General features: G+C 41.6%; 1 protein-coding gene across 1 annotated transcript in view; it reads right to left on the reverse strand.

The window, feature by feature from the left end:
• ntrk2a (neurotrophic tyrosine kinase, receptor, type 2a) overlaps nucleotides 1-16,152 on the reverse strand; it is a 100,450-nt gene that overhangs the window by 20,512 nt on the left and 63,786 nt on the right. The window contains exon 17 of the mRNA XM_061730241.1: nucleotides 3,041-3,171. Within this exon, the coding sequence (XP_061586225.1) occupies nucleotides 3,041-3,171 (131 nt within the window). The remainder of the gene's footprint in view (nucleotides 1-3,040; nucleotides 3,172-16,152) is intronic.

Genomic DNA, 16,152 nt, shown 5'->3' on the forward strand with positions numbered 1-16,152 from the left:
ATTTTGGAACTCATACAGTGTCTTGACATTTTTGTCACCTGATGAAGGCAGGAAGAAAAAGAGCTGTGAATAATGTGGTATTGGAAGGTTGAATATCACAAGGTACAATCTAACAGCATAGTGCTGCATCTTTTTTTTCCTGTATAGGAAGGGCATCTATCCATTACCCGCTGTTTCGTACAGAGTCACAGGGGCCTGCTGGAGTCTTATCCTGGCTCTCTTTGGGCCAAAGGCTGGGGTCAAACAACCACTGATGCTCAAACTAACTCCTATAGGCAATTTGGAAACACTAACCAGCCTTTTCAACTGCCCATTGTTGGACTGTGGGAGGAACCTGGAGAAAACCCAAGAATGCAAGGAGAAATAACCCAAACTCCACACAGAATGCTCCGAGGCAATAATCTCACAACTAATTCATCTTTTCTTTTTTTTTTTTTTTTTTAAGATTTTATCCCTGATTTTTTACCCATTTCATCACCCAGTGCTCATACCTAGGTAACAGTCCTGGGCATTGCTCCCCTCTACCAACCCAGGGAGGGCCCTACACTGAGCTCAGGTCTCCTCCTTAACTTGAGGAGTGACGGACCGCTTCTTTTCACCAGACAGGGTGAGGATTCTCTGGTCAGATGTAGCGCGTGGGAGGATCACGTTATTCCGGCCGGATCCTCCCCACCCTATCTGGCGCCCCGGTTGGCCAGAGGGGGCATGTATGGCCCAGGACTGTGTGCATGTTTTTGTGAGGGTAGAAAACATTAGCTACCAAGGGAACACGGGGAGAACATGCAAACTCCACACAGAAAGGCCCTTTCTCCAACCCCACCCAGGGTGTGGGCGCTTAAGTCATGGGGGAACTAACACGCATTCAGTGCCCACAGCGCCCCCGGCGGGAATCGAACCCAGGACCTTCTTCCTGTGAGACGGCTGCACTACCAGCTGCCCCTACAACTCATTAATCTTTACGAATAATAACTGTTTAAGAACCGCACTAAAATGCGTTACATATTGCTTAGAATTATGATTATGAGAGTCTTCTGAAGACTATCCCCAAAGAAGGCTGCACTGTTTGGGCCTGCTAAGAAAATCTGAAGTAAAAAAATATGTTGCTTCAAGAAAAAAATAAAAACAAAAAAAAAACTCATTCTCTGCGTTCAATCATCAAATTGTATCAACTGCCTGCTGAAACAAATATGAGTCACTGCATCAAGCCAAGCATATTAACATTAAATACAGGACTGTTCCAGCAGACATTTCCCTGTGAGGGACAAACATCTATTAGAGTACTATCGAGCTCAAACTGCAAGCTGTGTTAATTCCCAGTCCAAAAGCCACAATATTACACTGTTAGTCATCCGGGCTGAGCACACCGAGGTCCTTGGACAAATAAAAAGCAATAGTGAGTCACTTAGACGTGTAACAGCAAGATTATTAAAAGTGCTTGGTTTTTAAGATCGATGGGATGCAGTAGAGTAAATGTGGCGTGTTCATGTAGATCTGTATATTTTTTATGTGTATGTGTTCTCGTTACAGTGCGCCTTTGATCGATGGAACCTCAGTGTTTAATATACACTAACAGCAAAACCTGCTTTTGTGTAATGGATGACTGGATGATTGATAACCGACTCTAAAACCAGGATCGTTGCTCTCTTTGTGAGTGCATGATGTTAATGTTGTACACAATCAAAAACCTGTTCCTGTGATGTAGCATGCATGACAGAGTGCAATGTGAGTACAGCAAAAGGAGCTCTTGTTTGGCAAAGGCAGCTGTGCCTCATGTGTTTGTACATTAGTAAACCTGTGCCTTGCATGACAGCTCTTCTGCCACCGAGAATTTGTTAGTCTGCAAAGATTAAAAATGCACTATAGTATGTGCATACCAGTTAAGATTTCCAGAAGGCGTTTGTACCAAAAGTTAGGAGTCACCTGTTTCCTCAGACTGTCATTACTCTTCCTCCTCATTAGTGGAGATATTTATCATATTTACAAGTAGCACAAAGCGTTCTTTCAGAGACTTCTTTTACTCTTTGGATTTGACACTCAGTCTTGAACAGTCATCTCCCCAAGTTTTTCAGGTGAGCGTATTTTACAGAATGAGTTGAACCTGAGTTGGCAGCCTAAATCACTAGATGGTTTGGTGCTAAGCTGGAAGAAAACAGGAAGTCCAAGAAGGGGAAAAAAGCTGCAGGATTTAAGAGGAGGAATAGTGCCAAAATGATGAGTCAGAAGAGAGTATAGCAGGTGAGAGCTGGAGGTGCGGAGGGCAGAGGAAGTGGTGGATGGAGCTGGGGGGGGGGTTTGGGGGGGGGCCGTCACAGGCTATGTATTGTTAATGAGAAGTTCTTCACCCTCCAGATCCAGTTTCACTGCAGACCAGCTGAGAGTGATCTTGATGGGAGACTAATGTGCAGATAAACGTGACAACAGGACTCCCAGAGAAGCCATTCAATCTGATCCCGGAAGTCAGCGTTTTTTTGAATGTAATCCCACCTTTCTTCTTGCACAGGAAACAAAGAAATGAATGACTTCCTAGCCATAGGAAGGCAAACGGAGGCAAAAATAGATCCTTAAGGCTTTGCCAACACCAAGTGAGTGATTGTTTTTCCACACGCCTTGTATCCACTCATTAATTAAAGATTATGTGCTATAAACGGTGCAATGTTTTTTTGCACATTTTGCTGTTGTCAGACAGTTTGTAAATGTTGGGGTGAAGGGAACAATTTCACCTTGAACGACAATATATGACTGCAACACCTTGATTTGAAGGACTTAAAAAAGATTATTTCATGCTAGATTTCTGACCATTTGAAGCAAATGTGTAAGAGACTAAGGCTGGTGTTTTTCTGTAGAGACAATCCATCCTTGTAACTCGTATTTTATGAGGCAGAAAAGTAAATGCTTGTGACCCTGCAGCCAGTCTCACAGTAACTGCAAATTTGAAGGCAATAAAGGAGTAGAAAAAGATATATTTATGAGACCCTCTCTGCTAAAATATAAAAAAAAAAACAAAAGGCAAAAAGTGTTGAATGCAAAACTTCCAGATTACCTTAACAGCCACCAGTATCTTCTCCTGGTCGGGTGAGAGGTTGTAACACTCAGCAAGGAAGACTTTTCCAAACGCTCCTTCTCCCAGTTCTCTCTTCAAAACAATGTTGTGCCTCTTGATATGCTGGACGACTGAAAAAGGATAGATAGAGAAAGGCAATTAAACTTTATCCATTTTAATTGATTAGCAAAGACTCCAGGAACATATGAACATTTTACCAATGCGGCGAAGTGCACATTCAGAGGTGGTGGGCATGGTGGAGGCATGTCTGCCATGTTTTGCAATTTAAAGCTCAAAACTGTAAGTAATGTATTTGTAGTCAGTTGTTTGTGAAGCAAGTATAACTCCTGAATATTAAAACATGTATGCCCTACACCGTGTATATTGTTATTCTGACCGGAAGAATGCATTTCATATCTGTCACTATTTATTTTCACTTTTCACCTAAGATTGTCAGATGTGAGAAAGGATTGGTAGTAAAGGCATGTTTAAAAGTAACAGGAATGTGACACATGTGTGGGACACATGTATAGACCCAGTAAATCACCCCAAAACGCATGATCGTGAATCCCTGGAATGTGGTTGTAATCAACACTCACATTTTTTATATTCTATTTTCTTTGTCACTTTGACAATAATGACATATGTGGGTTGTTTTAATAATGTAATGTTTTAATATTTTACTAGTTAGTGAAAAACTAGTGAACTGGCAGACAGTCCGCAGTAAAGAAAATGCTGTATTAAGAAAATAACCTTTGGGTGCAAAGACGATCCCCTGTGAATATGTCTCATTCAGAATTTGCTTAAACTGCCATTAGATTTATGAAGATTGATCTGATTTTCTGTCATTCTCAGTAGCTGTTAGCCTCGCTCCCCATCTGTATCTCCCCTGATTCTTTCTACTGCAGGTAAGAGACCAGCAACTCAAAAGTACTTCACACCACTTTAGAATAGCTTTTAAGACAAGTTTCAGGGGTTGACAACCCTTGTTTTTTTTATTTCTCTTTTCTCTTGCTAAGTAACCAATGACTCCAAACCAGCTGATTTCAAGAAATGTAGGCCTCTTCATGTTTTTGGCACAAGGTTCTTTTCTACACATGGATCAACACCATGATGCCATAGCTGTTGACAGTGAAGCAGATGTTTAAAAGGCTGCACACACGTTTTAACATTATGTACTGCATGCAGGTAGGAATGCCTTTAAACACAGGCACACAAGAACACAAAGACGACACCAAGAGCTGAGATTTATGTGTGATATGATTAAGAGGTACATTTGAAAAAAAGCTGTCCACTCAGAATATCACATTAAAACCAAGCTAGACTTTCAGAGGCAGCTGCATCGATTTACATTATAAGATGCAGAGCTCCACCATAACCCAATATTATGCAGGCAGACAAAGAGAAAGACCAAGATATGGATGAGAGGAAGTTAAATAGATAAACACAGCTGGTCTACATTGGATATACTAGAACATCTAATGCCAGATTCTGACTAGACAATGTTTCTGGCTGATGAGATCTTGACTGTCAAATTAAGCAATTATAGAGTCATAAATTAAAAGAAGAAGGTGCCACAGGTAGACTTCCAGAAACAAGAACAATTGGCTGACATTTTGATAACATGATTTAGGTTTGCAAAAGCCTCCAAAAGATATTTTGGGTTTTGAATGACGTAGTCTATGCACATCAGTACCTCTGTTCTGTTTTTTGTTCCATGAACTGAATCAAGTGTGTGTCAGACGAGCTGAAAAGAGCAGGGGACTTCTTTGTGTCAGTTTAGGTTTTCTGTAGGTACTCAGGAGAAAACCAAAAAATGACAGAATGATATTCCAACAATCAACCCTTTTAGGGGGACAGGGGGTTCAAAATTGCCCAGAAGAACGAGTATGTGTGTGCATGGTTGCCTCATGCCTATGTGTGGTTATGTGATGGACTAAGGACCTGTCCATGGTACAACCAGTCTCTCAGTGTTGTGCATGAACAAGTTCAAATGAACGCGTTCATTGAACACGTTAATTTCTGTAAGAATGTTGAACTGAACGCGACATATTTGCAAATAAAGAACTTGAACGTGAACTTATTCAGATCTGCAGATCACAAACTGGAATTTGAACTGTTCAGATTATGTGAGTTTCAGCTTCACTGTTTAGGTCCAATTGTTACGAAATACATTTCACTAGCGCGCACATTTAAAACGAGACGACGACTTCACACTACATTATCCACAATGCAGTGCACACTAGCATAACAACAGGCTCCAGCTCGCATGGCAACGGTGGCAAATGATGTCCACCTGCGCTGAGAAAACAAGTCCGAGCGTCTGCCTCGTCAACTTCAAATTTGAAACTTAATGTGGAGTTAAAGCATCCGTCCAGTGTGAGAAAATATCTGCAAGTCCTTGACAATCAAGAAAAGCCATCAAGGCCAAGAAGACCCCCAACAGACCCAAACGACCCCAGCCACACTGCCTGCAGCCTTCATGGGGTTGATTTCCCAGCAACAGGTAGACTGATAATGGACTACATTGTTGGAGATTTACAGCCTGAGTAAAGTTGAAAAGTCCTCCTTCATCAAGCTAGCAATACATGATTGTATACAGTGAGCAGTTTTAGGGTAGGGTGGCGTTTCATTCGTACTTCTCACCTAAAATTATTGAAATGAATTGAATTTGAACTATTTCAAAGTGAAAATTGTGAACTGTGAACGTGAACTGTTCATTTTTAAACTATGTGAACTGAACTTTGAACTAGTTCATGAGAAGTATGAACTTGCACAACACTGCACTCTGCCCTGATCACTGTTACAGGCCTCCCCGCTCAGACCCTGAACCCTGAACAGAATGAGTAAAAAATTGATGGTTGGATCTTTAAACCAAGGTTTTCCAATTTATATATCATTGGCCTTTGTGGCAGGGTGGAGGATTGGGTGTGGGCTGCGGGGATGCAGCCACTCAGCTGATTGGGCACACCTGTGCCCAATCAACCTCTCCACCCTGCCTGGCTTCATAAAGGGCGGCTGCACACCAGCAAGGGGTTTCTGTTGGGAAAGAGAGCTGCTGAAGGTGCTGGCACGTGTGTCGGGGTGAATCAAACGTTTCCTGCACGAAACCCTGTGTCCTCTGTCCTGTCGGTCGGCCCCAGTGGCAACGAGCTTGCTACAGCTTTAAAAGTGGATTTCTATAGTAAAAGCCAAATCCAAGATTAATTTTTCTATTCAATAAAACATTGTTTTTGTATATTTTACCTAATATGTATCCTCCTTCAATTGAACGATTGTTGTTTTAGGAAAACAGCAAAGAGAATAAAGAGACAGACATCTTTCCCTCTTTCTGCATCTAACAGGGGATTAAGAAAACTTGCTACAGCACAAGAAGATAACAAGAGTGTGCTCCTTTAATGGATTTGTGTCCTTTTGGATCGGTGAAACCCCAAGGGTCCGTTGGATGCCTCAATACTGTATTAGAGATGCTTAAAGTGTTTTAAAAAAGACTCAATTCATTTTGTTCGATTCACCCAAGAGGTCGGTTTGGATTTGTTTACCAAGTTGGGAACACATTAACATATGAATGTGTCACAATTAAATACCTTACAGTTTCATTCTAATTAAATTACATAATTAACTTTTCAAAAGGGACAATGTTTTATATTGTTTGTATTATAAAAACTAAATAAAAAAGGCACTTGTTAGAGGTGAACTCATTCACTCAACTTATTGATCGGTTACTAGCTAATATATAACTTCAGAAAAGAGAGCATAATAAAAGTTGTTTAAACAAAGGATTTAACAAGGTTTTAGGGGGCACCATCTGAAAAGTGTCTCACACTGAAAAAAACATTTTGTCACGTTTTTTTTAAAAATGGTTTGAGTTTTGAAATTTACAACTATTTGTTAACTTATATTAAAGGAGCTGTAGCCTATGTAAGAGCAATAATAAAACGAATCATAAAATGACCCCGATATGTCAACAGACATTTAAAAATCATGTTCATTTCAAATACTTATGTCACTGACAACAGCACTCAAGCCAGGATATTCCAGTTTAAAAAGAGGAGTTGCAGCCCTCAACTGATGTTTATGTTGTCATTTTTTGTTTTGGCCTGAAGCTCCACCCTCCACCTATCTCCCAATCACCAAGTCAGTATTGTTTCTGAAGCTCCACCCTCCACCTATCTCCCAATCACCAAGTCAGTATTGTTTCTGAAGCTCCACCCTCCACCTATCTCCCAATCACCAAGTCAGTATTGTTTCTGAAGCTCCACCCTCCACCTATCTCCCAATCACCAAGTCAGTATTGTTTCTGAAGCTCCACCCTCCACCTATCTCCCAATCACCAAGTCAGTATTGTTTCGGCATCCGGGTTGCCAGCTCGGCTCTAATTATCGCAGCCATGGCAGCCTACGTTCCTGCTGCATTCTGCAGCCTACCTGGCAACCTCTGGTCGGGGGGAGGAGGGGGAGGGTACACGCCGCTCTATTTTGAAAGTGACTGCAGTATCCGTTTTGGCCATTTCTTACAGACGGCTTCTTTAAATCTAAATATCATTTTAATGCTTTATCTAAATCCAAATATTAAATCTAAATGTTAAGTCTAAATATAGTTAAATGTAAATGTTAAATCTAAATCTCAATGCAAACATTAAACCTAAATTTGCAGTTGCAGGTACTGTAAATATTTAGCTGATATATAAATTATTACTGTCGGTTATCCTAACTACCAAACTAAGGGGCCCCGGACAGCTCATTGGGTTGAGATGACACCCCATATACCAAAGCCATTGCCCTTGTTCAGGTGGCGCAGGTTTAACTCCTCAGACGTTTTCAGCTCATGGTAAATCGCTGGACATGTTGATGTTTGGCAAGCGGAGCAAGCAAGGAGAACGTGTGGTAGGATTGTGCTGGCCTTTATGAGCGCAGACATTATCACTATTGAAATGTGCATCCAAGTGTTCATTTCCATGTTCGTTTATTTTATTTTATTCTAGTCAAGTTGAAGTTTGAAGTTCTAAAGCTTTTATTTTTGTACTTACTGGCAGCATGAATTTGCATATTAACTACAGTAAATATGTAGTTTCACCCAAAACATTTAACTGTAACATTTACATTTATATATAACAGTTATATGTATATTTAGATGTAACATACAGTAGGCTATATTAAATTGATTTAGCATTTAGATTTAACATTTAGGTAACACATTTAATATTACCCTAGTTACAGTTGATTCAATATTTTTCTCTTATAAACCTTTTTTCAATTTGCTCCCATAGGTCTGCATTGTTACTAATTTAGAATACATACATACATACATTTTTCCCTTAGTAATCCCACAATGGGGACTCTCTGCATTTAATTTCTAGTCAAACTAGGAGCAGAAATAGCTTAAAAATCATCTGAATATCAGGGAGCTGGGTTTACTAAATGTGTTTAACATTTTTTATGGCATTGAAAATAACCAACCTTGTGTCTGATCTGCTTTGACCACCATGGTAAGAGAGTTTTAGGTCATATCCACTTCCTGTAATTAACTTTTGATTTTAATTTAATTTAAAGTAGTATTTATTTTCTATGTATTGTTTGGGTCATTCCTAGCATTCGGTGCCATTTGAGTCCCCATGACATAATGTGGTATATTTTGTCTAAAAATGGGCAAATGCTTATTTTTAAAAGCTTCTCTTACATGGTTAACCCCCCTCTACCATAGAAAACAATGATATGTAACCAGGATTAATTACATTTAAAATAATTACTCTAATTTTAGCACAAGTAAACTAAACTGCCTTGTCCCGAATCATGTTTGCTCAACTACAACCGGAAATATAAGTAATATAAATCAAATACATTCTACAATTTTCATTATTGTTGTATACCTTTATTCATAATATTCCTCACCAAATGTTATTTTTTGTAATTAATAGATTTTTAATGCTTAGAATTCTTAAAATATGTGTCCCTGAGCCGACTGTCCACCCTGTTACTCTGATGTAAATACCCCTGAACACGCCCTCTACTATAACCTCCTCATCACATGACTCGGCAGGAATTGTGCATTTGTGGTGGGAAAATCATCTGCAAGAAGTACAGTTAGTATAACTCTTTTAATCAACCCTTTTTTCAGTGTTTTAGAATGCTTGATTTATGTGGTAAAGCATAACGTGTCCCCCCTGTTATGCTTATTTATAGTAGAAACCAATATTTTTTGGTGATTTTGAAAATATGGTTGGTTAATATGTTAAAAATCGTCCTCGGTTGTCACCAAGTGCTAGCTTGTTTTTCATCACATGAGTAGTAATGGCCAACTTTAGCATAAAATGTCCCCCCTGTTACCGTCCACCCTGTTACTGATTTGCACAGTAACAGGGTGGACACACAGTAACAAGGGGGATGTCAGAGGGTTAGGGTTAGAGTTTCCAGTATGTGTTGGTATTCATAATACATGTATTAAGCATTTATTTGTTATATACTTTTCAAAGATTTTTTAAAGGTGGTCAAGGTGGGCCCTATCTGGGCCCACCTTGACTTAGATATGGTGAAGGAAAGATACCCTCTGGTCAATCACGTCCATGTCTTCAGCGATGGGCCAGCTACCCAATACAAAGAGAAGGGCAACTTTTAACTTCTCTCAAAAGAGCCATTCAAGAAGAGCTTCAAAGACATCAGCTGGAAGTTCTTTTTGGCCAGCCATGGCAAGGGGGCTCCAGATGGTGTTGGGGGTGCCCTTAAGAGATCAGCTGACAAAATTGTCCGCCATGGGGGAGATATCCCCAATGCAGAGGCCACGTTCCACGAGTTGAAGAATTTGGGCACTTCTGTTGTACTTTTTCTTGTGGTAGAAGGAGATGTTGAGAGGACATGCAAGAAATGATGGATGTGCCCCAACTAGTTCCTGTCAAAGGAACAATGAAAATCCACCAGGTGATCTCTTTGGGCTCCGGCAGGGCTGCCCTTTGTCACCGGTCCTGTTCATAATTTTTATGGACAGGATTTCTAGGCGCAGCCAGGGGCCGGAGGGGATCCGGTTTGGGAACCTCAGGATTTCATCTCTGCTTTTTGCAGATGATGTTGTCCTGTTGGCTTCATCAGACCGGGACCTTGAGCATGTGCTGGGGCGGTTTGAGGCCAGGTGCGACGCGGCAGGGATGAGAATCAGCACCTCCAAGACCGAGGCCATGGTTCTCCACCGGGAAAGTGTGGCGTGCCTTCTCCGGGTGGGTGGAGAAGTCCTGCCTCAGGTGGAGAAGTTCAAGTATCTCGGGATCTTGTTCACAAGTGAGGGAACGATGGAGCGGGAGATTGACAGACAGATCGGTGAAGAGGGAGCTGAGTCGAAAGGCGAAGCTCTCGATTTACCGGTCAATCTACGCACCTACCCTCACCTATGGTCATGAACTCTGGGTAGTGACCGAAAGGACGAGACCGCTGATACAAGCGGCCGAGATGAGTCTCCTCCGCAGGGTGGCTGGACGCTCCCTTAGAGATGAGTTTCCTCCGCAGGGTGGCTGGACGCTCCCTTAGAGATGAGTTTCCTCCCTTAGAGATAGGGTGAGGAGTTCGGTCACCCGGGAGGAGCTTGGAGTCGAGCCGCTGCTCCTTCACATTGAGAAGAGTCAGCTGAGGTGGCTTGGGCATCTGTACCGGATCCTCCTGGACGCCTCCCTAGGGAGGTGTTCCAGGCATGTCCCTCCTCCCTAGGGAGGTGTTCCAGGCATGTCCCACCGGGAGGAGACCCCGGGGAAGACCCTGGACACGCTGGAGAGACTATGTCTCTCGGCTGGCCTGGGAACGCCTCGGACTCCCCCCGGAAGAGCTGGAGGAAGTGTTTGGGGTGAAGGAAGTCAAGGCATGCCCCCACGACCCGGGAACGGAAGCGGAAGAAGATGAGTGAGTGAGTGAGCTGAGTTATCTCTATGTCTCCAGGTCCAATTAAATACCAGGACATAACTTGCCTTTGCCAGGCAGACCAAGGCATACTGGACTGTGCCTGCTATGGGCTGAAGCAGGTGAGCCTGGGAGAAGAGCCAGTCATTGCACCACATTGCACCGAAGAACCATCCCGGCCTGAGGTCATCATCAAAGAAAAGATTGGGCAGTCGTGCATTGTAAACTATGATGTTGAACCCTACCCAGGAATCATCCTGGAGGTTGAAGATGATGTCAAAGTAAAATGCATGCACAAGAATGGGACCAACAAGTTCTTCTGGTTAGTTGGTCCAGGGATGACCAGATTGTGTGCCGGACGGTGTGGAATTATTTAGAAAGACACCTGCTGGTGGTTGTTGGTCTGTTATGTAGTTTTTGAGTGCTCTGTTGCAATGGTGGTGAGGTCAGAAACTGACAAATGTCCCTGATGTTTCTTTTGGGTAGGGGGATGCATGAGCTCCGGTGAGCAACACGGCGCGCTGTGAGCTTCTGGATCGCTGTGTGCGCCTTCCACTCGCCAAATGTACAGGGCACCTTGTCGAATTGAAAGGGCACCAGTGCCAAAAGGGCAGATGCTCAAGCATCCTGTAATTTCTATCTGTGCATGCCTATGCATGTTATTGTTTACTGGTGTGAAGTCCACCCTGTTACGTTCTGTCCACCCTGTTGCTCTTCTGTCCTCCCTGTTACCTGTGTGTTTTTTTTTAAATAATTAAATAAATTCAAAAAATAATAAGCATGTCTTTGTTGTTACTTGTAGGTAATAATTTGGCAGAGTGAAATCACTTAAAAATTGTGCCAAATTCTATTGAAATTCTTGTTTATTATAAAAGAAACATGTTGAAATTACATTGTGCCTTAAAATAGAGTGAATCTTTTTTCAAGATAATACTTTACACTTCAAATATATTTTAACCTAGTATTCACAAACAAGTAAGGGACAATTTAGCTCTTAGAAAATGTAAATGTTACAATAACTGTGTATTAAAAACACTTAGTAATAAACATGAGAACGTCCTGTAACAGGGTGGACATTTGGCCTATGTCACATGCAACGAATTTGGTAAAAATTATTAAACCATAATATCCTGAGCTGGACCAATATGTTTTTCTTATCATTCAAAAAGCCCTCCTTCAGATTAAATTAAAAAATCATGAGAATTTAAACATTTTTGGCAGAAAGTAAACCAGGATGAAATGGCACCGAATAGTAGGAATGACCCGTTTATTGTTGCATGACCATTACTGGTGAACTTCAACTGGTCAAAACACCACCCATCCATTTTCTATACCAGTTTATCCTTTGCAGGGTCACGGGGGTCTGCTGGAGCCTTTCCCAGCTCATTACAGGCGAGAGGCAGGGGTTCACCTGGACAGGTCGCCAGCAGGGCCACATAGGCTACGTTCACACTGCAGCTCCCAAGTGACCCAAATCCGATTTTTTGCTCATATGTGACTCAGATCTGATTTGTTTATGACAGTGTGAACAGCACAAGTCACATGGAATCTGATCTTTTCAAATCAGATTCAGGTTCTTCCATATGTGGTTCTAAATCGGATACAGGTCTGATGTTTTGCAATGCGACCTCAGTGTGAACAGCCAGGTCGGAATTAATGCGACTTTGACGTCACACGCAGAGCCCCGAGCCGCGGGGGGAGACACGGGAGACGGCGGGGGTCCCTCCGGGCCGCCTCCGCCTCTCCTCCTCCCCTCCCCCGCGCTCACCTCTTTTTCGCCTACGACCTCAGAGCAGACGAGACAACCTGCTGAATTTAAGCATATTACTAAATAAAGAAGCTAAGGATTCAAATCAGCGAAGCGGTCGTGGTCGCATAACCTGCCCGTTTTACAGCGAGCTGGACCGTGTGTTAGGTGATAAACCCAGCTGAACGCCGGAGAGCAGAGCTGACACTCCGGGGAGCGGAGCTAGAGCCCTGCTATAGCGGGACTGTTTTCTTCATCCCGCTCCCGCTGCATTTCTGACCATTACCGCCCGCACCCGCAACGTGTGTTTCACTCCCGCCCGCTCCCGCAGTGTTTTCATCCGCTCCCGCAAAACTCTGAGAATTCATGTCCGCACAATGATAGAGATGCAAGAGAAACGTCCTTGACAAATCTATCTGATTTAATGTTAACATGATAATTGTGGAGCTTGATGGATAATTGGCAGTTCAGGCACCTGTTGGATGCAAATCCATCATTGTCATCATCACACGCCTCTGCGCATGCGGGTCAGTTCAGGCCGCGATGCGTTCACACTCGAGTCGGATATAGGACACATTTTAAAAGATAATGTGAACAGCCACACAAAAAAATCGGATATGGGAAAAAATCGGAATTGAGCATTAAGGCCTGCAGTGTGAACGTAGTCATATACAGACAGACAACCAGGCATACTCACGCTCACACCTGCGGCCAATTTAGAATGATCAATTAACCTAGCATGCATGTTTTTGGACTGTGGGAGGAAGCCGGAGTACCCGGAGACAAGCCACGCAACGGTGCTAACCACTAAGCCACCGTTCTGCCGCCAAGACACCAGTGCAACTTAATTTTTTACAGCTAAAATGAACATGAAAGGAAAATTACTTGTAACCCCAAATTGAACCCAATAGAACTATTCTGAAGGCCTGAATACTACTCTCACATACAATTGCCATAAGTCTAAAATATGTTGCATCCTATCTGGAGAAAACGTAATAACTCAAAATTTCTTCAAGTATGTTTTATTCATGAATAAAATAATTCTTCATGATGTTCATGAACATATAATTGAAGCTCATTGTGTCTATTTTTGATGCTTAGGAGCAGCAGATGGAACCACAAAATACAAGTTTGAAAAAGAATGTAAGGGATTTTCTTTTTTTTCTAAATCTTTTTCTCATCGTAGTCTTCATGTAACCAGCAGCAGCAGCAAGCCACTGATAACCCACAATTGTCCATGCTGCAGCCGTACAGAGCAAACCTGCACCCCCAAAAGAGAGCTACCCACCATTTAACCAACTAATTGCCTCACCGCACCGTTTCCTACTGTGGTTGTATAATAAGCATTCATCCACAAAAACGCCCCACACCACTTCTACTTAATTAACACCCTCAAATAGCATATAAATTGATGTGTGCAGGCCATTGCATCCTCTGTTGCTCTTTTTCTCTTGGCAAGAAGATTTGTTGGCTTATCTTTTTTTGTTAGAATGTGTCATTGCGTTTATTTTACATGTGTGTGACGTAATTGCTGGACATAGCATTCACTATTTTGAGAGTAATAAATGTTATTCTTATGGTCACATATAGGTCATAAATTCTGTTGTCTTGCTGTCTGACTCTCAAAATGTATCCTCATTCTTCAAAAAGCGCTTCACATCACACGTCGCAATCAGTATCGTTAATTAAGATTTTCAGTTTACTGAATCTTACATTTATTTCTTGTTTTCTCCACTTAGCACATAATTTCATTTTCTATCATGTAACATTACTCCATCCCTTCTCATTACCTCTCCCTCACTTTTTTTGTCTCTTTGCTACCATCGCTTATTTTTCCCAACTTTCACCACCTCATCTGATAAACCCATCAGATTTGTATAAACATCCTCTGAAGCAGGTTTCTCTCAATTTGTTGAGCCATTAATCTGTTTTTTTTTTTTTTTTGCTGCAATTGTTTAAGACAAGGGTTCCTAGTTATTTCTTATAAAACACCTTGTCTCACATCTTTTTCTTTCACATCTCTCCACATCTCCCAGTAGAGCCTCCCTGCACACCTTCAACATCCCTCTTAATCAGCATCTTACAAACAAGCAAAGAAATGAATGTCTCGGGACATAATTGTAGCAAATTTGCCATCTGCTTCTTCCTTTCCTGCCGCTCTCATCTGATGTAAATGTGTCCATGGCTCTGTCTGTAGACTTCCCTGTAACATCTTGAGCAACTTGAAAAATGTGTGTTTCTTACTTGAATCTGAATCATATTATATGCTTTCTTTTTTCTGCCGGGTGGTTTAACAGGAGTACAACTAGTAACGGCACAGTTTCTCCAGCTGACTTCGTCTCTGTGATTTTCCTCTTGGCGCTTCACTTTGTGACCTGCTGCTCCACTCCATACGAAGTGGAAATCTAACTTTTTCTAATGTCTTAAGACACACATGTGCCTGCGAGTGTGGAAATATGTGATTTTAAATATGGCATGCAGTGTTTATTTATGACTAACATTTTCCTTAACAATTCTCTTGATACGACAAAACATAAACCCTCAGTTGTAAGTCGCGTTAGATAAAAGCGTCTGCTAAATGAAAATGTCATGTAATGTGATGTACACCCAAGGGGAGAGTATAGCGTGTGAAGGCAAAGAGAGGAAAATCTTTTTAATTCAGCATTTCTACGAAGGACTCTTAAATATGACATATTCTGGGTCTTGTCATTTTTATCATTGTTATTTATCTTTAGACTTATTCTGATTAAAATGGAGCCATCGTCGGATGCTCGAATTTCACACTAATCTCTCCCAAATGTTTCAGTGGAGCAAGCAGCGATTAGTGTAGTTGAAGACTAGAAATATGAAAACCACTATCATGCAGGAAATGATGACACCTGTCCAAGGAATAGTCAAACACCTGAGTCTTGAAACCAACATGTCATCTTACTATACATTTTTAGCCTTAACATGTTTTATTCAGTTTTTGAAGTGCTGACAGGGAGTTTGTGTCATTTGGGCTGAGTCAAGCTTTTTTCCTCTTGTTTCAAGTCTGAATGCTGAGCCAAGCAAGCATTGCCACCCATACTTATTACAAACCCAATTCAAACAAAGTGTAAATAAAACCAGAATGCAATGATTTGCAAAGCTCATAAACCCCTATTTTATTCCCAACAGAACACAAACAACATATCAGATGTTAGGAGCTATTTCACGGAAAATATAAGCTCATTGTGAATTTGAAAAGTTGGAACGGGGGCAACAAAAGGCTGGAAAATAACCAGCACATGACGCCAATGTGTGGAGGATAATTTGACAAATTAGGTTCATTAGCAACAGGTGAGTAACATGACTGTTTATAACAGGAGCATTTTAGTCTATCAGATGTTCAGAGGTTCACCAGTCTATGACAAACTGAAACAAAAAATTGTGTAAAAACTTTCTGAAAATGTTCCTCAATGTAAAATTGTGAAGACTTTGACGATCCCACCATCTGTAATGTATAA

This window comes from Cololabis saira, chromosome 9, assembly GCF_033807715.1.
Source record: "Cololabis saira isolate AMF1-May2022 chromosome 9, fColSai1.1, whole genome shotgun sequence".
NCBI classification, from domain to species: Eukaryota; Metazoa; Chordata; class Actinopteri; order Beloniformes; family Belonidae; genus Cololabis; species Cololabis saira.